Raw genomic sequence first — 25,091 nt, 5'->3', positions numbered from 1 at the left:
TTAGAAGGTCAGCCTTTTGTGTTGTTGTCTACACCATTAGTGAAGCAGAAGAGAAGTATTCTTCAGAACAATTTGCAAAACTAAAATTTCCTACTCAATAGAAATCTCAACACAAGAAAAGAACTCATTTATTTTCATAAAATAAATGTATCTTGCAGCGTGAAACAGACACTAGTAGTTGATCACTATGTATAATAAATGTAAGTAATTCATTCAAACCATCCATCATTTTCTGTGCCCTCAATAGCCAGTTGCATGAATGCATGAGCTGTAATTTGTCCAATCCAGCCCTGCATAGGATGCCAGTCCAGTATAAGCCACACTCACCTCCAAGTCCACACTTACTGGGCAAATTAGAAGTCAAGAATGAAGCTAACATTCACATGTTCACATGAAGAAACCTAAGTATTAACAGAAAGTCCATGGCTGACATCTGATGAACATATACTGTAAAATCCATAAAGATGGTGATTAGGTCAGGAACTAAACAAAGATCCCTGCAGCTATGAGGCAGCATTTCCAACCCCTGTAGCACAAAAACAACCAAATATGTTTATTTTCATATCTTGCATTTCTCATCTACATATACTTTCCCACATAAAGCACCATACACATTTACAGCTATTCAGTTAATAATTTTTATTTACATACTTTAATAAAATAGCTGAATATTGTCATAGCAACATTGACAGCAAAATAAAAACAAGCCCTGACATTCAGGGAGCACACTCACTCATTCAGGGTCAACTCATTCAAGACTGGAAGAAAAAAAAAATCATGTGTAGTTCCTAGCTGGTGGGACAAGCTGCCCACCTCCATTCAAAATTCTGACTTCCTCAGTTTGTTTAAGGAGCATTTAAGGATTATCTTGTTTGGTGAATTGCTGTCTGACATACTGTATGTTTTTTAACCTAGATACTGTAACCTGCTTGTATTTTGTTACAAGCTCTTCTCTTCTGATGATCAATTTTGTAATTTTACTCTGTAACACACATTCCTAAACAGTCTCCCAGACTAGTGTTTACTGGATTATTTTAACCTCTGTTGTAGGTTTATAAATGTAAAATATACATTTAAAGGCATCATTTATCCACTTCCTGAACCCATCTAATCCAGTTTTAGAATCACAGAAAGTCTATCATGGTAGCACCAAAAACAGAGCAGCCACCTATCTTAGCTCTTCTCCTTCAAAGGGCATCTTATCAAAACAAGAATAGATTAACAGTGTAAGTCTAATTTTATGCAAACCATTTTATTTTAATGGATGATCTATCAAATTTGATTCATGCCTTGTGTCTATTACTCATGGGGGCTGTAGTACTGTATGTCCTAACTTTGACTTGCAATAAATGGCTTGGAATTAGATGGATGGAGGGAAAATATTACTGAGGTTATGTTCATTTTTTTATTGTTTATTAATTTATTATTATATATAGTGCATCCATTTTTTGGTGTTCCGATTCATCCATGTAGCCACTATTCCCTAGTCATTCATTCATATCTCGCAGTGCTAATGTAAAATTTACCATATTATATTTTGATGGCAAAGATAGAACCAGCCCAGATTTAAACATATATCTGAACTAAAACATAGAACTGACTTGGCTCAGTTTTAACCAGATCACTATTGATGTAAAAACACTACTGTGACTGACCCATGTTAATTATTTACTTACCTATGGTGTCAACTTTTAAGAAGCTCTAGGCATTGTAGCAGCCTTTTAAGAAGATGTGTGACTCAAACTGATGACACTGAAAATGGATCAGCCAGCTATAGTATAAGACAAAGCCATGCAGATATTAGCTAGATAAGAAAAATAAAAGCAAAAATAAAAAGAATTACTTAAATGGTCTAATTACACAATAGAGATTAATTTAGTGGTGCAAACTAGCCTCTGAACGTCTGAATGGCTATAAAGGAAGCCTACTGCTATGGTGCTCCTCCAGGACAGAGTTTGCCCTCCTTGAGTTTAATTTGTTTCCCCTAAAAATAGAGAGTTACAGCCTGAATGTGAAGATATTTTTAATGTTCATAATCTCATAGGAGTCTCCAAGGAAACCCTGACATTCTGGCAAACACTCACTGAGCAAATTATTAGGAAACAATACTAATACTGGGTAGGGCCTCCATTTGCTCTCAAAATATCATCAGTTTTTATTGGCATGAATTCCACATGATGTTGGAAACATTCCTTTGAGATTCTGATCCTTGCTGACATGATTGTATCATGCAAATTCTGCAGATTAATACTGTGAATCTTCTGGTCTACTACATCCCAGAGGTGTTCTCAAAGAGCCACCGAGGAACACCAAAGTTATTATCACGTTAGTGTAACTAGTTTGAGAGAACTTTTGCTTATGCATTGTGCATAATCATGCTGGAAGCACCCATTGGAAAATTGGTAAGTTGTGGCTATGAAGGGATGCGTATAGCAAGTAACCATACTCAAACAGGCCATGGCATTCAGTTGATGGTTGATTGTATTAACTGGCCAAAAGTGAGCCAAGAAAACATTTCCCACACTGTTACACCACCACCAGCATCCTGGACTGTTGACATAAGGAAGGTTGAGTGCATGGATTCATGCTGTAGACACCAAATTCTGACCTTACCATCTGTTTTGTTCATCAGTAATCAAAATCCATCAGACCAGGCTACATTTTTCAGTCTGTGGTAAAGTGAGGTCCGTGGCTGATTGTCTTTTTAAATAAATAATCGGCGCACTCGCGGCTTTAAGGAGGGGGGCATGGTAGGGTGGCAAGAGCGGTTCCTGGGCGCAATGCTGCAAGTGCGTTTCCGCACTCAAGTGCACAGTTGAGGAGTCGCCTGTGTCTGTAATTGATGCCGGGAGCTGCTAATCACCACACCTGTGCCACGTCCCCATATAAAAGAGAAGCGAGAGTGGGGGAAATATAAGGAGGAAGATAGAACGAGAAAAAGGTCAGAGGTTAAAATGCGGCAGAAGAGTAGTCTTGGGCAAGACGATCCGGCCACCTAGAGAGGAAAGGCAACAAGAACAGGCACCCTGCAAAGAAGCATAGGACATGGTGCTCTAGGGGCTGGTTCACCCATTTGACCAAAGGTGTGGAGTGGGGCGAGCATGGCTGATGACCTCCCCAGGAATCTGAGGATCTGAGGTACAACTGCAGGTATGTGAAGGATGACAGGACGAGATCCGACCTTGAATGGTCTGGCAGACGCTGATGGAGGCATCCAAAACGTGGGTGGAGATGAAGATCGTGGCTGCTGGCTACACAAGTTATTGGTGAGCTGGAGAGATGAAGAAGGTGGTGGGCTGGGATCATCAGTCACTGAAAAGATCATGATGGAGCCAGTGACTGTGTTTTAACCTCTGCTTTTAAAGGATTTATTTATTGTGATTTTATTCCTGACTTCAACCTGCCTTTATGGACTTATTTATGGATTATTGTTGAGCACTGCACTATTTATTTGGACACTGTTTTGATTTTTGTTGAATAAAAGCACTTAACACTTTGCAACTTCCCTTTCCTTCGTGTGGTGTCCTCATTACATAGCTCATCTCGGTCATGACTATCAACGGTGTCGGGTCCAAGAAGCTCCCAAAACTGGAATAGGGAGACTGGAGTGGACCCACACCATCTCACAGTTTTCAAAAGTTCTGTTTTGGTGAGCCTATGTTCACTACAGCCTTAGCTTTCTGTTCTTGGCTGTTTGAAATTGTATGTGGTCTGCTGCTGTTGCAGCTCATCTACTTCAAGGTTCAACATGATGTACATTCTGAGTTACTTTTTTGTTCACTACAGTTGTACAGAGTGATTACTTAAGTTATTGTAGCCTTTCGATTAGCCCAAACCAGTCTGTTTTTTGTTTTTCGAACAATAATGAGTAAACTCTAAACTGATGTGCGTGAAAATCTCAGGATATCATCAGCTTCAGAAGTACTCAAACCAGTCCGTCTGGCACCAACGATCATGCCAGTCAAAATCAACTAGGTCACATTTATATTTTCCTATTCTGGCAGTTGATGTTAATATTCACTTACTCTCCTGAGCTGTATCTGCATAATGTTATGCTTTGTGCTGCTGCCACACGACAATTGCATGGATAAGCAAATGTATATGTGTTCACAATAATTATTTTTTTTATTTTTTTTTGTTGGGAGCATGCACTAATTACAGCATGTTGCCGCACCCACCACACAGCAAACCATCCAGATTGAGATCCGAGTACAGGTGTGCAACGGGTGAGGTTTCTTACAGTTTTTTTTACAGTGGCCAGAGTGCCAATCCTGCTACTAACCCCCAAGTTGTCCTTGCAGGTTGGGGGACCTACTTACAGGGCTGGATGAAGATTAACATACTGGTGGAAAAGTAAAGGTTTGTTGTACCTGGGGTTAAATTTTAACCTTCTCTGCTGAAATAGCAATACACAAATAAGAATAATAGAAAAATAGTTAAACAACAAATGTAACAAGATGACAATAGTAACTGTCCTGACTCTGATGCAGGCATTATTTTAGCCAGCTGTTTTACAAACAGTTACCCTGGCAGATCTGCTTCTGTTCGAATTGAGCTGCCGTCGTTCAGCACACAACTTCCTGGTACGGGTTGCAAGGAAAGGCAGTTATCTGGAAAAGCTCAAATTTACCAGAAATTCACCCTGGATACATATTTCTCTGTTTGAAGTAATAATAAACTAGAAAAAAATCCCTGTGTATAAAAATAACTCTATCAAGTGGCCAAAAGTTCCTTTTGTACTACTCCCAAATGTCAGAACTATGCACATAAATCATTGTACATAATTATTAGTTCATCCTACTCAAAACCTTATAACAGTAGCTTTTGTAATGAAGCATAAGTGCTGAAGACCACTACATAAATAAGTAGCCATGTCACTTGGGACAGCATTTGGCCAGGCTTACTTTCGTGCCACCTAATCACTTTATGAGATTATGTTTTAGACCTCACATCCTATTTAAGGAAGGTGCATCCCTGCAGGCTCCTAGGCCAGTGATCAGGGACTTGCGCCTTTTTTTTAGCCTGAGGTATTCTTTTAGCATACTGCTGTATGGGGCTTGACATTAGATAGCATCTGTAAATCACATTTAGAGTATGGAGTCTTTGTACAAGGCCATTTCTATTTTATTGAGAGTTTTTATCTGTGAAACACAAATTTACACCTTTCAGCGAACTAAAGAAATTACACCTTTGATAGAGGGCGTTAAATATTCTTTGTGCCTGTATGGATTTTCTTTTTTGGCTACAGTGGTTTTACCTCTCATATCTCAAAAATTAGTAAGTAAGGCTAACTTAAAACTGTGAACTGTGTGTATCTTGTGTGTGAATGTGAGTGGACACTGCGATGTAGTGGTGCCCTGTCAAGGTTTGGATCCTGCTTTGCGCTTAAACCTGCTCAGAATTGGTCATATAAATTATGTTATGTTATGTTATGTTATGTTATGTTATTATAGGGGAGGAATAATGGTGCAGTATTTACTGTTCTTCCTGATGGATTTACAACTGCAACTTATTTTTTGTTTGGCATTATTCATTGAGTGCAGGTGCAGAGACCTTGAACAATTCTTAGTTAAAATATAAGTATAGATTATACTAATTACTTAGAACAGAACATACAGAGAACAAAGTATTAACTGATTAAACATAGATGGAAAGCAACAATATCTGTCCACTAGTTAGGATATAGCAGGTTGGATAATGGATGGATGGATAGTTAACCTATTGGCCAGTTGACAACAGAGGAGTTTAAAACTGTAAAAGAGAAAGTCAAAAACAAAGTCACAGTCCTGGAGACTGTGGCCAACTGGCCGCTTAGCCTCTACTAGGTTTTCTATAGTTGAGTCTGTGCTGGCCAACCAATCTGTTGACTAACAAGCAGAAATGCAGCATGCATAGCTGAATCCTGAATTCAGCTCTTGTGCCTGGCTGCCATTTGTGTGGAGTTTCCATGTTTTCCCTATTTTCTCTGTGTGGGTTATTCTTTGTGTATTCTCTGTGCACCCACTTAATACACTGAGTGTTATATATATATTACACACACACACATACACAAACGTGTGTAAAAGTTCTAAAATGAAGTCTAAATATAATGCAGCTGAATAGTATATTCTTATGAGTGCCATTAAATGAGTATTTACAATGATTTCTTAAAGCACTGCAGTAATGGAGAGCCAGCTATCTAATGGCATATGGACTTAATAGAAAACAGTCCTTTGGAATGAAAAAGAGCAGGCAGGCATTTGTGCTTTTGCTTGCTTTTTTGGTATGAAAATGTCTATATTATGGACTTGATAACATCATACTTCTGTGCTGATATTAGGCTGTAACAAGCACCAGTTGTCAATGGTTGGCATTACCTAGAGACTTATAACAGTTACATTAGCAGGTCTACCTATCTCACGAACAGTAAATTGGATCTAAATTGTCCTAAATAATGTAAAAAGGCATGTTTCTGCTGAAACGCTTTCAGCCTTTTTAACATAAGTGAATGACCTCAAAATGCCTCTGTAAATGTACTGTAGCGTCTAGTAAAATTTGCTTTCATGTGAATTGCTGGCACACTCCCTATTGATATACTACATGTTCAAGAGAAAAATCTGTCAAATTAGTGCAGCTACATAAATTCATCACTGGTAAGTCCAGCACTTCCACCTTCCTACCTAAGAAAAGATATGGATACTCCAGAATCCATCACTGAGCTGCCTAGCTCTAAACAGTAACATCATTACCACCAAATGGCTGGTGATGGGCAGGTTTCCTTCAGTAATAAAGCCTCAGAATTGTCATGGATAGATACAATTACTTATTGTTGTAGCAGAACACATCATAGTGACTGAACTCAAAGATGTTTGTATCTAGATTTGTTACAGGCACATCCAATACATTTTTGAACATGGAAAACAGAATTATAAGGTTCCCAGCTGAAATGTAAGATTAATGTGGAAAGGAAAGATAGCCTTAGCAGAACCAGACAGAAGTCATTAGCCAGCATTGTCTCTTTCTCACTAAGTACTAGGATAATAAGGACAATCTGAAAAAGCTGAAAAATTCTCCTGGCAAATGACAGTTGATTTTTTATTTTTAGATTGGTTCCTCTTTGCTTCTCTGCAATAAAGCTCATTTTTGCCCAATGTGTATCTGTTTATAGAGTGATGAACACTGAATAACTTGCTATTCATTGTAATTTTTCATGATTTTCTGTGACTTAATGGTTGATTTTATACTACAACCTTGAAGTAATTTTTACAAGTGTTCAAAATGTTTTTATTGTTTTCTGAGATTTTTTCTAAGGCTGTGGTTTGGTGGAGTCCCGGAGCCTTAGAAATGGCTTTGTAGCCCTTGCAATAACATTTTCTTTCTAATCCCTTAAGGAATCATCTTTGATCATAGCAGTATATGCTTGTTGAATTTTTGTCCTGGCAAATTGACTCTGATGGGAAGGGTCAAAACAAGTGAGGATTATATTGAGCAGGGCTGGCTGTAGACAAGCCTGCCTGTGTTCAATCAGTTGACTCTAATTATGTCTGTAATTGGGTTGATGTCACTAGGGGACAATTACTTTTTCACACAGTGCCAAGTGATGGTGAAACAGTTTGTTCATTAGATAAATTAAATTTAATTTTAGTTTTTAAAAGGCTCAATTTGTTTACCCAACTGTCTTTTAATCTTAGATTTTGGGTAAAGACCTGAAAACGTTCAGTGTGAAAAACTAGTATTGATGGGACAAATTAGGAAGAGACCAAATACCTTTTCACGGCACTGCATACTGCAAGTTGATCATACTCAGCAAATATGAAGACATACAAAAACTAAATTGTTTATAAAAAGAAACATAAAATAACAAATGCCAGCAAGTGACTGAACATGTTGACACAGATGAATGGTGTAATGTGTTGCAGTTTACAGAGTCATGCATATAAGCTGACAGTTCATTGTGATAAATATTCACAAAACTAAAACAATTAGTGTCACTTTCTAATTCAAGATATCAGATTCATTTTTATTGTCACCTCTTTTGGTTGTTTGTTGATAAAACATTTCATTCTTTATACCAAGTGTAGGCAACGTCAGTCCTGGAGGGACGCAGTGGCTGCAGGTTTTTGTTCCAATCCAGATGCTTAATTAGAAACTAATGATTGCCAATCTCAGACCTTATTTAATTTTATGGCATGTTTGTCTGCAATGTAGTGTTCTTATATTGTAGATTTTTTTCCTTTCCAATGAAATCATCTAAATGATTTGAAGACTAAAACGGATAATTTTTTAGTATGTTGTATTTTTCTCTAAACCAAATAGTGTGTGATGAATCCACACATGTGTCAAATGGAGAACTACTGGCTCCTTTATCATTTGCATCTTATTGCTAATAAGGAGTCATTGAAAACACTGAATGCAGCTGTTTAAGACTGAAATAAGCAGTTAAGTGTGGGGAACCTTAATAAGCAAGACTACTAAAATGAAGTATCAAAATGTCACTTGAGCAATAAGTGCTTCAACAGAAATAATTGACTTCCCATTAAGAAACTGGGTTGGAACAGCCCTCCAGGACCGATGTTGCCTAACCGTGCTTCACACCTATTCATTCATTTTTAGTCAGAAGTGTAGAATACAGTCACTTTATCCCAGTATGATGCTTAAATGAACTTCTACTTCTTGATGAATGTATTACGTTTTTGTGTTCTTGTACCTTAGATGCAGCAGCACCAGCAGGCACAGATAGGCCCAGCATCATCTCAGGCCAGTCTCCTTCACTTGCCTCACAGTCAAGCCTCAATGTCTCAGAGTCCTGTTCGCCAAGCTTCCTCATCCTCGTCTACATCATCTTCTTCATCAGCACTCAGCGTGGGACAGCTGGTTAGCAGTGAGTTATCATTGTTCTGACATTATGCCTAGATTAACATGATAAGTGCCAAAAGCCTAGTTCAGTTTGCTTTTGCATATGTTGCACAGGCATTGTACAGCAAAAACTGTTCTACGGTCCCATCAAATAGATACAGTAACAACTGTGATAAAATTAAATGAAATATTTCTTTTGGAAATTCATCATCAATTCTGCAAAATAAATTATGTTTATGGTAAGGTGGGATATTCAGTGGTTCCAAGGAACTTTTCATAGTCCTCAGCTCCGTCACTTTTGATCTGGCTCTTGCATGTTCTGCTCTTGCATTTTCTCCAAGTATTCCCAGTTACTGTAAATGGTTACTCTAAATTGGCACAGTATGAATGTGTCTGTATGATTGACTGATATCCCATGCAGCACTGCCTTCAACCCTACACCTGAAGTTGTTTGAACATTCTCAAGGTTCTCCCATTATCATGTATGGGAAAAAGAATTAACATCACACTTGTACTGTATGTGGAATTGATAGAATATTTGCATGTTTATTTGTTATCATTTTTAATTTGAGTGTCTATCACAGCTTACTTCCAGTCATTGAAAACCATATACTGTATGTGTGTATGCCTATTTACATAAATGAGTCAAAAAATGGTCATTTAAATAAAACCTGGTATAAACAAAGAAGATATGCAAGTAAGATTTAAAAAGAGAACAATTTCAGAGCACTCTTTTGTCCATAATCCAAACAAAAAACCCACTGCCATTTGAGACACAAATCTCAATTGCTGACACAATCTCTTTGCCCTCTTACCCCACGCACTTACATTTCTTCACATCTAACCAGGGAAGGACTGACAACAGATGAGATAAAATGAACATGATATCTAATGAATAAAAATGCATGCCACAACTATTTTGTAAACTTTGTGGACACCAGTGGGCACTCCAGCTCCCCAAATATCCAATTCAAGCAGGCACTGACACAAGTTAAAAGCATAAAGAGTGTTTTATTGGGGGAAACTCTTTTTTAAGTATTTCCCAACACCACAGCCACAAGTACAATAAAGCACTGTTATAATACACTCTTTATCTTCTTTCTCTCTGTCACTCTTCCACTGCCTCCTCCACCGCTTCTCACAAGCTTTGTCTACCTTCCACCTGACTCTGGCTTGTCCTTGTGAGGTAGGCAGCTTCCGGTGACATGATGCTGCCGCTTCAAAGCACTTCCAGGAGAATTTAGACTTCGAAATCCCGCAGCTCCCCTTGTTGGACCCAAAGGAATCCAGCAAGACCGTCTCCTGGGACTACCCAGCATGACTTGTGGGCACCCATGCAGGGATGTGAGCCCGAGCTTACTGTCACTTAGTGCTCCAGGGAAGGTAATGCCCCATGCACGTTCTCTCTCCCGGTCCTTCCATCCCAAGGGCTTCCCAGCAGGGTTAGGACACAGGCTTTCCTTCACAGATTCCCAGTGAACTGCCAGCTATTACCTATCTATTTGCTGAGTGACATTATTTAAATTCAGGGTCATGCAGTTTGTTGAACAACACATTCATATACAGTTACTCATATTATGGAAGATTTGAGTTGCCGAACAATGAAAAACACACATCTTCAATCAATCTAAAATGCACAATTTTTGGATATGGAAGGAATCTAGAATACTGCAAAAAAATTCATTAGTAGTTGTGGAGAATGTGCAGACTCCACCTAGACAGTGACCGGAGTACACATTGGACTTCTGAGCTGTTAGGTAATAGTATTGAGCATCATGGTGCCATCCCACTGAAAGGTATGCAGGCTTCAGGCTTACATTCTTTATTGAACATTTAATAGAAAATCAAGCTGTGAAGAAAAATTATTTAGTTTTTCTGTAGTGACCATTCATTAAATATCATGTGATGCCAGCGTTTTATTGTATGTTAATTGTATTATTATATATAATGGGTGCAACTGTAGGAATTAAATGCATTACAGTGGTACTAACTAACATAGAATGTTTAAAGAACCAACAATCAGACACACTGCATTTGATGGTGTGACTGATAAACAATATATACATTTACTTAAATCTTCTTTAGGACAAAGGTACAGCAAAGCTCAAATAGACTGTAGACTGGTTTGCATGCAATAGTAAAATTCTATAAAGTTGCAGACTGCCATTCCAACTTGTGAGTCCTGTGAATCATGGAGTAACGTTTTTTCAACAGCATTTTTACAACACATACAACAATGCAAATCTGGTAACTTTAAAGGTCATGGTTATCAGGCAAAACATAATTGACAGGAAAACAAATCAATTTCTAAGCTCACTCATGTACATACCCACACATGGCAAATATGGAATGACCTAGCAACTTGACCATTATGTCTTTAGGGATATGAGAGGAAAACTGGAGTGCATTGAGGAAAATTCATTCAGACATACAGATAACATGCAAACTCCACATGGAGCCCAAGCAGGTGAGGCATTTGTGAAGTGGCAGTGTTGCCCACTGCACCACCAGGACACCCTTCTAATAATTGCAATACTTATAAAATTGTAGTTGGCCCTGTTTTGAAAAGAACTGATATGTCCACCTACACAAGGAAATGCTGCAAAGCTGGACAATTCTACATAGAATGCAAATGGATTAAAAAATGATCAGAGAAACCAGCCATCCCAGCAATGACCTTTTTCTATACAGCAATCAGGCAAACACTACCACTGCCTGAAGTCCAGTTTAGAGAGTTTGATAAGGAACTTTTCCCTCAGCCCATACGCAGCTTGAATAAGGAAAGTATCTAGTACTACATAATGCCCTGCTGTTAACTTTAAGTTATTTATTTAATTAATACGTATTATGTATCACATATTTAAAATGCTTTAATGCTTTTTGATATTTATAAAGTGGTGTATTATTGATACTGCCCTTTTAAAGGCACAATCATTGGAGTTGAGCAACTATGCATTTCACTACTTATTGTACTCTATGTATCATGTTTTATGTGACAAATAAAATTTGTTTAAATTTTGATTTGATTTGCATTCATGCAAGATGGATATTATGCCTAAGGATCTACAGATTGAAGCCATTTGAAACACCTGTTCTGTGCAGACAAGACTGGTACTTTACAAAAGAGCTAAAGCAGAAATGTCTTATTATCTGGAATATTTCCTAATTTTGTGTTTTCAAGGACTCAGACTTACAAAGCATTTTTAAAAAGCCAAAGATTTTTTATGAATTGAATGGTGAGATTTTTCAGTCTGTTTTCAAAGTTTCTGTCAGAGGAAAAAATATTTTCAATGCTAACCTTTATTTTTAGATAGAGTCTGTAAAGACTTTTTATAATAATTACATATTTAAATATATAACTGTGAATATTACTTTTTTATTACATGTTTTAAACTAACATTTTAACAACAATCAGAAACCCCAAAAAATGGGTAGTACAAAGCCTAGAAATTAAAGATCAAAAATGTTTTACTAATGAACTCCATGCTTTAAGAGAGAGGGTCACTGATTCTATTATTAAAAGCGTTGGGATTTGGGTGTTTAAACTTTACAGAAATATTAAGGTAACAAATGACTGCTGAATCTCATGGGGTTGAGTACTGTGAAAGTGTACTAGTCAACTGCTTTCTTTAATTTTCCAGATGTCATTCTATCAGCAAAATGTTCCTACAACTGCTATTCCTAGTGCAGGTGCTGAATCTCCTAGCACCCTTAGACCATTAGCTTTTACTTCATTTTTTATAAAACTTTTTCAACAAATTATGAAAAGACTGGCCTCTGGCCAAAGTAAAGAATTAAAATTATTATAGTTACATCATACGGCAGGGCTAGAACATGCAGTAACATCAACAACTAAATTTATTTGAAATCCGCAGAGCATGTACACTGTCTGCAAGTACTTTATAAGAGTTTAAAGAACAAAAATGCAGAAGTAGAATACAAATTAAAAATAAATAAGTATATGAATGAATAAATAAATTAAATATCAAAAATAGTAAATAGAAATAAATTAATAGACTTTTAAATATGCCTCCTCATACTTGCCCCTCAGTATTTTGAGGGGAATTTAGACCCATGCCAGACTGAGAGTTCCATTGATATTATCCTTTTTTTATTCTAATACAGTGCTTCTACCTTGTTTTTTACTTTATTTTTAAAAAGTACAACATTGTAACAATATACTACTCAATCAAAAAATAATAACATAAGATACAACAATCAATCCAGAGAAAACAAAACAAAAATTAAAATACAAAGAAGAACAAAAAAACAAGATTCAACCACCCACAAAATCTAATTTTAATATGTATTTTAAAATTGTCATCAGTGTTATGAGAGAAAGAGTGTGGTGGCTCTGAGGCTAGGGATCTGCGCCGGCAATTAGAAGGTTGCCATCTCGAATCCTGTAAATGCCAAAAATGATTCCACTTCATTGGGCCCATGAGCAAGGCCCTTAATCTGCAATTGCTCCATCCTGGGTATGACATTAACTTGCATTCAGCCCTCTAAGCAGGTCTTCCAACTCTGGAGTTGGTGGCAGGAATGGCACTCCATCCAATGGTTGGTTTGTCAAGTGGTAGGTGCGGCAACGCACTGTATCAGTGCATGCTGCCAACCCTCTTGTGTTATGGATTTAAATAAAATTAAATAGTCTTCTATCACCATTTTCCCAAAGGTACTGTACTATATCTTCTTTGTCTCGTTGTTTTCTAATCCAATAACATTGTTAGCAATTACCACTCAAGACACAAGATCAAATATGCAAGTGAATCTGTTTATGTTGTCCCAATTCAATTCAGTTTATGTACTGTATATCCACTTAAACTTTTAGTTCCTGATTCAACATTCTTAGAATAGCTACCTCACTGGAGCTAATGCAGTGCATGATGGCACAGCAAATGATAATGTTTCCAGCAGAATACCACACAAAGGTCTCACAGCTACTGAATTTCAGAAATAATGCTCATATCACAGTTAAAACCTGTGTTGGGGATAAATCATTGGACATGGTGTTTTTGCAGTGAAATTACACCACGATCTGACATTGCACTGCAGTAACTGCTGATTGCCAGCCACATCCTACAATTACAAAGGCCCTCAGAAGCAGCTACCTTTTCTACACCATGAGCATTACAAATTCTTCTACACTGGTGCACACAGGGACAGCGTCTAAGCACCTTAAATGGAGAGCTTCATGGTGATGTCAGTTGAGCTCTCACTCGCTTATCTGCATTTCGTGCAGCACCACCACTACACTACACCCACCCACAGTGCAAATCCTGCCGACTACACCAAATGTTCTGTCATGTAATCACACCACTATCCATTTCCAGTTCAAACATTATGGCTATGGTAACTGCCAGTAGTCAGCTGCAAATCCACAATATATGATTACAGAGGTCCACAGAAGCAGCTTCTTTTTCTATGCTATGAACATTTGGAGTTTTCATACACCAAGATCTGCAATTAGGAACTGCAAGCAAAATGCTTCCTGGTAATTTCAGCTGCGCTCCCTCCCACTCAAACCCCACCATTTGCACAGTACCACCACTACAGTAGGTTACTATAATTATTTACAAACTTCTGGACGTCATGTTAAACCATGAGGCAAACAATTCTGCATTTTAAAAGGACAACATTACCTCCTTTTTAAGAAGTTTATTTATTTTCACTTTGATAATTTATTGTTAGTTTGAGAGACTGTTGTCGAACTATATCAAAAAGTCACAGGTGCAGGCAGGATGAAGTCAGGGTAGACAATTTGCCCCTTTCTTCTTTAATTCACACTCTGACAAAAAATGCTGGTGTAAGATATGCATACTGAACATCACTGTCCACAGGTTCTAAACACCCCATTTCATGTTGTACAGGTGATTATCTTTTTTTTTTCTACAGATAACATTTGAGAATGCATCCTCACATTTTCAAGTATTCCATCTTTTATGAACAGGCTTCAAATAAAAAAAATGTCTTAATCTGAGCTCCTCTTCAGTACTACTGTATCTGCAAATTGACCAACTTCCCAAATGACATTCCATGCGGGTCCGAAATTAAGCTTTTTAGGTAATGACTATCACAGTCAGTCCACATTGGAAACAAAAAATGTGCATAGCTCTGTGATTTATGTAATTTACAAAATCATTGAAATGCATTGGTAATAATTAGTATCAATCTAAAATCTGAGTCTTCTAATAAAATTTTAAACTTGTATTATAATTTTACCCTGCATTATGTTGTGAAGTTTGTAAATGCAACACCACAGTTAGCTGTTAACACTTAAAATTAAGAGTTTAAAGATTTTGAAGAAATTAGTCTGCCAATTTACATGCACAATATGCCACTAGTGTATATTAAAATTAACATTCAAATTATTAATCTGCTCCACATCCCTGAGTAGAATGATGGGGAGTATAATTTTATTAAAGGTTCACAGTCATTTACATTTGTTATTTTTGGCTAGTGCTTTACATACTAATTTAATCCCTTAATCCTTATACTGCATCTATAGTATATTTGCTTTTCCTAATTAATTAAAGCCAGAAGTAAGCAGCTCTATTGTAAGGTTTATAACCTTCACATCCACTGTTGATATTAAAACGGTATGGGGTCTAAGCAAACAAGCCTGCATTGTTGAAGAATTAAAAAGCACTGTTACAAGTATTTAGAAAGATTGTTAAATTACATGTAGTCTTATGACAGGATTTTCTTACAGATTAAAGTTACTTACCTAGAAACTTAATTCACTGAACTATTTTTATTTCAAATGGTAGGTGTACATGATTCCATTTTTACACTTATTACTAGCTGTGTTGCTTGGCTTTGTCTGTGACCTCTGTTATAGTGCCAAGAGTTAATCAGATTTATCAGAAGTACTACGTAAGTAACTCAGGACTTTTCTGTATATAATATATATATATATACATTTTTTAACCAGGGGGCTAAAATAATTAGCTCACTGGAGCTCCTTACTGTTGAATATATCATACCTTTCCTAACCACATTTCCTAATCCCACTTAATCCTGAGTAGGGTCATGAGGGAGCTGAAGGATAACCCAGGAAGCACAGGGCACAAGTCAGGAAGACAAGTCAGGGTGCCAGCCCATCACAGGGTGAACACAAACACTTGCACACACTACTGTCAATTTGGTGTCTCCATTCCACCTAACTTCATATCTTGGGCTGTGGGAGGAAACCAGAGCACAGAGGAAACCCAAAAAGAGATGGGGAAGACATGCAAACTCCAAGCAGAAAGGATTCAGGACATGTGGCACTGTGCTGCCAACTATTGAACCAGCTAAACAGAATTGCACATGGCCTGTGTTGCAACCGGGCTTGAAGTGGGCAGGTGCACTGTACCAGCAGTTTTCAGTTTGTGCTTTGAAAACCAGAGTGTAGTTCTTTGCAATATTATATGTATTTTACCACCAATCCCCATTCTTTGAATTTTATGTATATAAGAGTGTGCAACAATCCAATATACCTCAACATAAATGTATTTTATATTGCAGTTTGAGGAGTAAAAAGAAGGTGACAGAGTAGGGAGTGCTGCATGTACCCAAGCAGGCCACTTGCTATCCATGTCTTCTTTCACTTCACATCTGAATTTCCATTTAGTAGCTGGCAGTAGCATTTCCCTACACAATAACAGCATTAGCATGATTGAAGCTGATGCAAAAAACAACATGTACTGCCCCAAGAAAACCCCACTTGTTACAGTTGTATTACAGACAAATACTGATAAATAAAAAATACATTTCAGCTAATCTTTTTTCTATAACTATGATTTTCTTTTCTGTAATGTCACCAAATTTCAATCAAATCCATTAAGTCATTTTAGAAATTTTGGAGTATTTAGGTTTTCTGTTGTACTGAGGTTTTCTTATAGTGTTTTTGTTGATGAATGAGTGAATGAGTGAGTGAGTTAACTTTGTATTATATATATTTATATTTATATATATACACACACACACACTAGCTGTGTTACCTGGCTTCCCCTGGGAAATTTTCTAAGTCAGCAGGCCTCCGTTATGTTGCCATTGGTTAATCGGATGTGGCAGAAGTGTTATGTAACTAAATTCTTTTCTGTATAATATTTGTATTTTGTTTTTACCAGGGGACAGTATTATTAGTTCACTTGAGCATTCTACATACAGTCCTTGATGTTGATGTGAAAGAGATTGCAGCAGTTCTCCATATTAAAATGATATTTGTTAATGTTGCAAAGATTATTTAAAAGTTTATTCATTCAAAGCTAAAACCCGCTAAACGTCTTGACTGTCCACTAGCATCAAAACTTAAAATTCATACTGCCTCAGTATACAGTGGATATAAATAAATGTTTACCAACAAAACCTCAAAAGTTACTAATTAATTTTACTTATAAAAAAGCAATATCCTGTTCTCTTCCTATCACATTCTGAAAGACAGCATCTCTATCAGCTGTAGAAAAAGCTTTTTTTGCTTCTTTTTCACTTCCTTTTTGGTTTATTTTAACTTCAAAAAGTGCTTAATGCTAGTCCTTGATTGGTATTGCAAACTTGGAGGTGGCCAATGTTAAGTTTTTCAAAAACACAAATCTGTGCAATGATAAAAAAAGTTTATCTCAGATTTATTTTCACATGTGACACACCTCTAGTCTACCAAAGTGATCAACAACACTGCATGATATCTTTCCCCATTTGTAACTGTGCTCATTTCACAAAGGTAAAACTTTGGCCACAAAGGTTGGAAAATACTATACCAAGATAAACACTAATCCAGCGAGACAGTGAAATTATTATCCCAGAGGTGTTGAGGAAAAACAGTGCAGCGGTTGCTACCTCTGATGACATGGCACTTTTGTCAATGTTCTCATTTAAACTTTGTGAGTGTTGATGAATTCACTTGAAGCAATGCACTGGCTGATGGGAATTGTAGTCCCAACCTTGTCATTTGCACAAAGTTGCAGATAAGATAAAGGGGGTGGGAGTGGAGGTAATAAAAATTAAATACCTTTCTTATTGGATCAAAGTGACTACACTCAAAACCACTGCACCTGGTAGTCACGTGCTAAACACGTCTGCCTTGAGCTTTGTCAGACTTTGTTCCTTTCACTACACTTCTGCAGATAGCCTTCATTTGCATAAACTGACACACCTCATTTCTCTGTGAGAATGCTGTCACAGATGCGGCAAAACAGGGAGTGTGGTGTGTTAGAATGTCTCACTTGCAACAGCATTATTAATGACAAATATCAACAAATAAAAAAATATACTTAACAAACAAAATTAGTCGGCATGCTGTCACCTAAACTCAGTCAAATCTGTCAAGGCATTTTTGAGGTCATGGGGTTTTTTGTTTTTCTATTGTGGGGGTTTTACCTCTAAATATTGATACATCTAAATGTCTTTTCTTAGTGTATACCTACTGCCCAAGATATACCATGAATTTTAGATATATAAAATTAAATATGCATATCTTTAAGAACCAGTAAAAACAACTTTAGTTTCTTTTGTAATGCATTTAAATTGTAACTCTTTATTTCTGTATTTACTTATTAGTATCTACCACATAAAATGTAATATTTTAGCAACAAAGTAGTCCGATTATGCACATATAATGGTCAGTATCAATCATTGTTTAATAGCAGAACTTAAAATTTCCAGCCTTAATCCATCCATCATTTTACATGACCCACTTAATAATTCAAATAAAGAGTTTCGAGGACTTAGAGCCTTTCCCCAGGAGTATTGAGGACAACTCAGAAACCAACCCTGTATGAGGGACTAGTCATAAACAAATATGTGCTCACTCGCACTGTACAAGTTTGGTGTCAGCAACATAATTTCTCTGTCTTTAGTATGTAGAAGGACACCCTGGTAGACACAGGAAGAATGAGCAAATACCACACAGACAGCAGCCTATCTTGAAACTGAAACTGGAAACATTAAATATACATCACATAAAATGTTTGCACTGTTCAGGTCATTATTTTAAGTACAGTATATGAGCTATTGAATTACATTATGTAAAAAAGACTAATTAAGTACATATAAAATGCAATTTAATGTAGTCACTATTCTGGTATTAGCATTTATTCATTACTTAATCATTTTATGATCTGCTTATTGTGTCGAGAAAAAAACAATAAAAATACCTTAAGCCTACATTAGTCAGTTTTTTGAAATCGAATGTAATAAAACATATATTTATTCCTTTTTACATGGATCAAAAATATTGCATTACTTCATCTCTATTCTTCTGCAGAATCAAATTTAGTAATAATTTATTAATTTAATAAGTAATCTAAATGTGAAAACAACTTGTAATACAGACATTATGGTTGTCCTGTACAATATTATTGAATGGAGCATTTACATGCCTAATTTGAGTCTTTGCAAGTTTTATTTGCATTACACATTATTTCTGTCCTTTTTCTAGATCCCCAGACAGCCCCTAGTGAAGTTGATGGGGTGAACCTGGAAGAAATTCGGGAATTTGCCAAAGCATTTAAAATTCGTCGTCTGTCCCTTGGCTTGACTCAGACCCAAGTGGGGCAGGCTCTCAGTGCCACTGAGGGTCCTGCATACAGCCAATCTGCTATCTGCAGGTAAAGCTATACCAAGATCATTTTTTTTTAATCCAGGAAATGTAAGCAGAATGTTTACATGTAGGGTGGCACATTGGTATAGTGATTAGTTCCAGAGAACTTGGTTGTATGCTCAGTCCTATTACTGTATGTGTGGAGTTGGAACTTTCTGTCCTTGTTTATGCAGGTGTTCTCCAGGTCCAAGTTTCCTTCCATATCCCTGAGATCTGTATGTTAAGTCAACTGATGTCTCTCAGCTGGCTTGGTATGAATGAGTGTAGGTTTACTCCTACGAGCGACCCTGTAAGGGAAGAAAGAGGATTCAAAAATGGATGCACACAAATATTTGTTCACTATTTCTAGAATATTAGTAACAATAATTAGTAAATCTGTTGCATGTAATCAAACTAGAATCATCTGTACAAGCAAAGCAAAAACCAAAATTGCTCAATCAATACAGTCTGTTCACAGTGTTCATTTAAAATTAATAATGTTAAACTATTACAACATATAAAGGTCATTTATCCACAAAATGGTGGGGTTTTTAATGAAATAATCATTTCTAAAAGCAATTGAGAACAAGTGTAAAAAATAAAGAAAACACTTCTCTATAAAATATTTAACTCCAAAATTTGTTTTGCTTTTATTATCTGTTTTAATATGAAATCAAGTGAATTGATCAGTCATTGGTGGAATTTATTATCTAATGTCATATGGAATACCAAGCAATAATGGACAGTTTCTTGGAGCATTAAGAAACTACTGTTACTTTAATTTAATACTTTTATATATCTGCCCATTTTGTTTGTAAATTTAATAACATGGTAAAAATATATTGCATACTCTGCTATAGGAACTTTTTATCCTATAACATTTTACAACTTTTCCTATGCTTAAACTTGTAGCTTCTGCTATTTTATTCTTTAAAATTGAACCACTGATTAGTTAAGAACTTACTTATTTGCATCTAACAAAATCTTTAACAGATCGCAGAAAAAATAGCTGGAGAACCATTTGAGTTCTGTTTTTTTTTCCCCAAAAGAAATGTAGCTACAGTGGTGAACCCCTGATAGACACCTTACTGATTGTATCTTTGCTAATTACAATAGTTTCTGTATCTCTCTCTCTCTGTCTTCCCCCTTTTTGAAATCTGGTGTAGCTTCCTCCCAGTTCATGGGTTTTAGATTAAATGGAAGGAACCATTTTCATTGCTAGAATTTACTGCTAAGACCCATACATATCAGTCCTATGAATAGATGCTCCTCCCCTTCCTGAAGCCTTCTTTAATTAGTCTCCGTAACAGCTGTGTGACTATCACACAATTTGATTAACAGTTCAAAAATATTTAGCAATTTTTGTTCATATTCCTTAAAAATTTATTACAAATATTATTGATTTTATTTAAAAATATACATTTAATTGCAGAAAAACAATTAAGAAAATTCCTCTTATTTAGCTGAACAAACAACATAGCACTGTCTTCTGCTAAACACCTTACATGTATGAAGGTATACATATACATAAGCAGTACTATTGTTTATGTACTGTACTGTTTATATACCTTTTAACAATTTGATTTCAGGCCAATATTCAGGGTCACGTAAATGTCTAAGGCCCCTGTGATTCTACATGACTTTTCCAGTGATTTGTAGTCAAACAATTCATTCACATAATTAAAGAGATTTGAGTTCAGTCGTGAAATCCCCAGCAACTGAGTCTGTAAGTCACCCCGACAAAAGCAAACAGTGTGTTCAGTTTCAGGGGTGAGGTCATGTGTGTATGATAGCTGATTATCAATGATAGCTTATCCTGAAGTGCAATGCAAACAAAGCAGTGTCAAGGAAACAAGCAAAACTACCATTTTAGATTGCAAAAACAAGTCTTGTTTCACCAATATCTCTTGGAAAAAGGAAAATATGGGTAAAGACTGCAGCTGAACACACAATACGCATTCATTGACTCTCAAAACATATCAAACTCACAATACTTTTTAATGTAATCTGTTATTCTCTGCAATCTTTGTCTTTTACTCTGATATTCTCAAGGTGACAAGATTCAGAAAGTCGTGTAGTGTCTTGCCTAACCCTCTAGGTTACACATGCTACCTAGAAAACAACAAAAGCATTATAACATTCTCCAACCTGTGTTTTAAGTTCAGAGTCATAGACTACAGGTTAATTAGTGATTCTGATTTGTGTGCACAAAGTGTGCAAGTAGGTCCTTAAATGGACTGAAACTCTCTGTAGGGTTATGTCCTAAAGCTGCTAAAATAGGCTGAAGTTGCATATAAAGTATCTATCTATCTATCTATCTATCTATCTATCTATCTATCTATCTATCTATCTATCTATCTATCTATCTATCTACCTATCTATCTAATCCTGAATTGGATTAACCAGCCTTGAGGATGTGATGTTACGTTATGTAACACTGGACTGATTTAGTGCAGTGGTCCTTAAATTCAATCCTTGCTGCCCATTTTGGCTTCTACTTTTAATTAGACTCCTATAATTAACTAAGCTATTTTTCCCAGTTTTTTTTGTTTTGGTGCCAATCCAGAAATTATAAAACTGGGTTTGTTAAATTGTTTTTGGAATATAGCAAGCATTTACTGCATTTAAAGAAAAGAAAGTTAACAATTGCTTTCATCCTGAAAAGAAGAAGAGGTAAGAGATACAGTGATTCATTTTGTATAGCCTTCTTTATTTGTGTGAATTAAAAAGGAAAAAGCAGGTTACATACAGTGCATCCGGAAAGTATTCACAGCGCATCATTTTTTCCACATTTTGTTATGTTACAGTCTTATTCCAAAATGGATTAAATTCATTTTTTCCTCAGAATTCTACACACAACACTACATAATGACAATGTGAAAAAAGTCTACATGAGGTTTTTGCAAATTTATTAAAAATTTAAAAATTGAGAAATCACATGTACATAAGTATTCACAGCCTTTGCCATGAAGCTCCAAATTGAGCTCAGGTGCATCCTGTTTCCCCTGATCATCCTTGAGATGTTTCTGCAGCTTAATTGGAGTCCACCTGTGGTAAATTCAGTTGATTGGACATGATTTGGAAAGGCACACACCTGTCTATATAAGGTCCCACAGTTGACAGTTCATGTCAGAGCACAAACCAAGCATGAAGTCAAAGGAATTGTCTGTAGACCTCCGAGACAGGATTGTCTCGAGGCCCAAATCTGGGGAAAGTTACTGAAAAATTTCTGCTGCTTTGAAGGTCCCAATGAGCACAGTGGCCTCCATCATCTGTAAGTGGAAGAAGTTCGAAACCACCAGGACTCTTCGTAGAGCTGGCCGGCCATCTAAACTGAGCGATCGGGGGAGAAGGGCCTTAGTCAGGGAGGTGACCAAAAACCTGATGGTCAGTCTGTCAGAGCTCCAGAACTTTCCAGAAGGACAACCATCTCTGCAGCAATCCACCAAATAGGCCAGTATGGTAGAGTGACCAGACGGAAGCCACTCCTTAGTAAAGGGCACATGGCAGCCCGTCTGGAGTTTGCCAAAAGGCACCTGAAGGACTCTCAGACCATGAGAAACAAAATTCTCTGGTCTGATGAGACAAAGATTGAACTCTTTGGTGTGAATGCCAGGCGTCACGTTTGGAAGAAACCAGGTACCGCTCATCACCAGGCCAATACCATCCCTACAGTGAAGCATGGTGGTGGTAGCATCATGCTCTGGGGATGTTTTCCAGCGGCAGGAACTGGGAGACTAGTCAGGATAAAGGGAAAGATTACTGCAGCAATGTACAGAGACATTCTGGATAAAAAACTTCTCTAGAGCGCTCGACCTCAGACTGGGGCGACGGTTCATCTTTCAGCAGGACAACGACCCTAAGCACACAGCCAAGATATCAAAGGAGTGGCTTCAGGACAACTGTGAATGTCCTTGAGTGGCCCAGCCAGAGCCCAGACTTGAATCCGATTGAACATCTCTGGAGAGATCTTAAAATGGCTGTGCACCGACGCTTCCCATCCAAACTGATGGTGCTTGAGAGGTGCTGCAAAGATGAATGGGCGAAACTGGCCAAGGATAGGTGTGCCAAGCTTGTGGCATCATATTCAAAAAGACTTAAGGCTGTAATTGCTGCCAAAGGTGCATCAACAAAGTATTGAGAAAAGGCTGTAAATACTTATGTACATGTGATTTCTCAGTTTTTTTTTTTTTTAATAAATTTGCAAAAACCTCAAGTAAACTTTTTTCACGTTGTCATTATGGGGTGTTGTGTGTAGAATTCTGAGGAAAAAAAAAAAGAATTTAATCCATTTTGGAATAAGGCTGTAACATAACAAAATGATGCGCTGTGAATACTTTCCGGATGTACTGTATTTAGCCAGAGGAGATGGAACATGACAGTAGGCGTGAAAAGCTGTCATGTGAAATATTTTACAATAGGCATAGTAAGGTCATTGACCTTAACAGCTCGGATTTGCTTGTTTCATCTATGTAGATAGATGGACACTTCTTAAAAAGATTTGGAGTAGATAAGATTTTTAGACTGGCATTTAGCTTGTTGTTTAATATTAAACTAACCAAAGGAACCAAAAGGTAGCTGTATTTTTTATTTTTATTTTTAAGACTTGTGTCATCATTTTTTTTCATTCCAATCTTTTAGGTCTTTTGGGTTTTAAGCCACAGTTTACTAATAAGCATGCAGTTAAATATAACAGTGAAGTAGCTGCACCCTTTCAACATTCAACATTGTTTAATTGGGAAACAATAACAGTAGCAAACTCTGCAGAAAAAAGGGGACTAAAATATCAAAAATGGATAGAAATAGTAAAACATTTAAAATTAAGGAAAAAATATACATTTTTGTAATTCTTAGAAATTTAAATTCACTGCTATACTTTTCTGAATTCAGAATAAGAGGAAAGTAAGAAAAGAAAAGGTCAGCTAATTAAGCAAAGATATCAACTAGAGGAGAAAATAACTGACTGACTGAAACTGGTTGGTACAAAAACCTGCAGATACTCTGGGCCTCCAGAATTGAACTTGGGAACCACTGATTTACTGATTACTATATGTAGAAACACCATGAATCATGCAGTCATCTAGTTCTGAACAAACTGCATGTAATTAAGAAAGTAAACTGCTAAAAAACTAAAATCAACTTAGCAAAGCAACACTACAAAGATATTCAAAGAACAAAAGAGTCTCCAAATGCTTCTTCAATACACTGAAGAAGTCTGTGCAGTCTGAGCAGCTCATTCCACCAGTTAGTGGTATTCACTAGCAGACCTGGGTAAGTGACAAATATGCATAGGAACTTGTATGTACCTGCATATCAAAGGTTGTTAATCTATGGACTACTTGGTGTGCAAGCATCAAGGGTTTCAACTTAATGTTTGCTGCTACAAGCAGCTGGTAGAGTGACAAGTGAAAGGAGTGACATGCAGCCCTCTTGGCTTGCTGAAGACAAGAGATGGCACTATATTTTGAACCATCTGCTTAGACGTGGCCATGGATGTACTCTTGTCAGTAAGGAGTTGCAGTAGCTCGGATATAACAGGACTAGTACCTGAACCAAGACATTCTACTGCATACTAGATCAGATACAGCCTGATCATGCAGATGTGACAGAGAGTGAATCTTCATGAATGTCAGATGTAATATGATCAATGAAGCAGGCTGGTCATCGATCATAACCCAAAGGTTACCTACTGACT

General features: G+C 36.8%; 1 protein-coding gene across 2 annotated transcripts in view; it reads left to right on the top strand.

Moving 5' to 3' along the window:
* Positions 1–25,091, top strand: part of pou6f2 (POU class 6 homeobox 2) — a 459,367-nt gene that overhangs the window by 420,810 nt on the left and 13,466 nt on the right. For both annotated transcript variants that reach the window (XM_039754180.1, XM_039754179.1), the window contains exons 7-8: positions 8,692–8,860; positions 19,256–19,424. In XM_039754180.1, coding sequence (XP_039610114.1) covers positions 8,692–8,860; positions 19,256–19,424 — 338 coding nt within the window. The remainder of the gene's footprint in view (positions 1–8,691; positions 8,861–19,255; positions 19,425–25,091) is intronic.

This window comes from Polypterus senegalus, chromosome 5 (genome assembly GCF_016835505.1).
Source record: "Polypterus senegalus isolate Bchr_013 chromosome 5, ASM1683550v1, whole genome shotgun sequence".
Lineage (NCBI taxonomy): Eukaryota > Metazoa > Chordata > Cladistia > Polypteriformes > Polypteridae > Polypterus > Polypterus senegalus.
The sequence above is the reverse complement of the archived record's forward strand: the minus strand, read 5'-3'. Positions and strand labels throughout refer to the sequence as shown.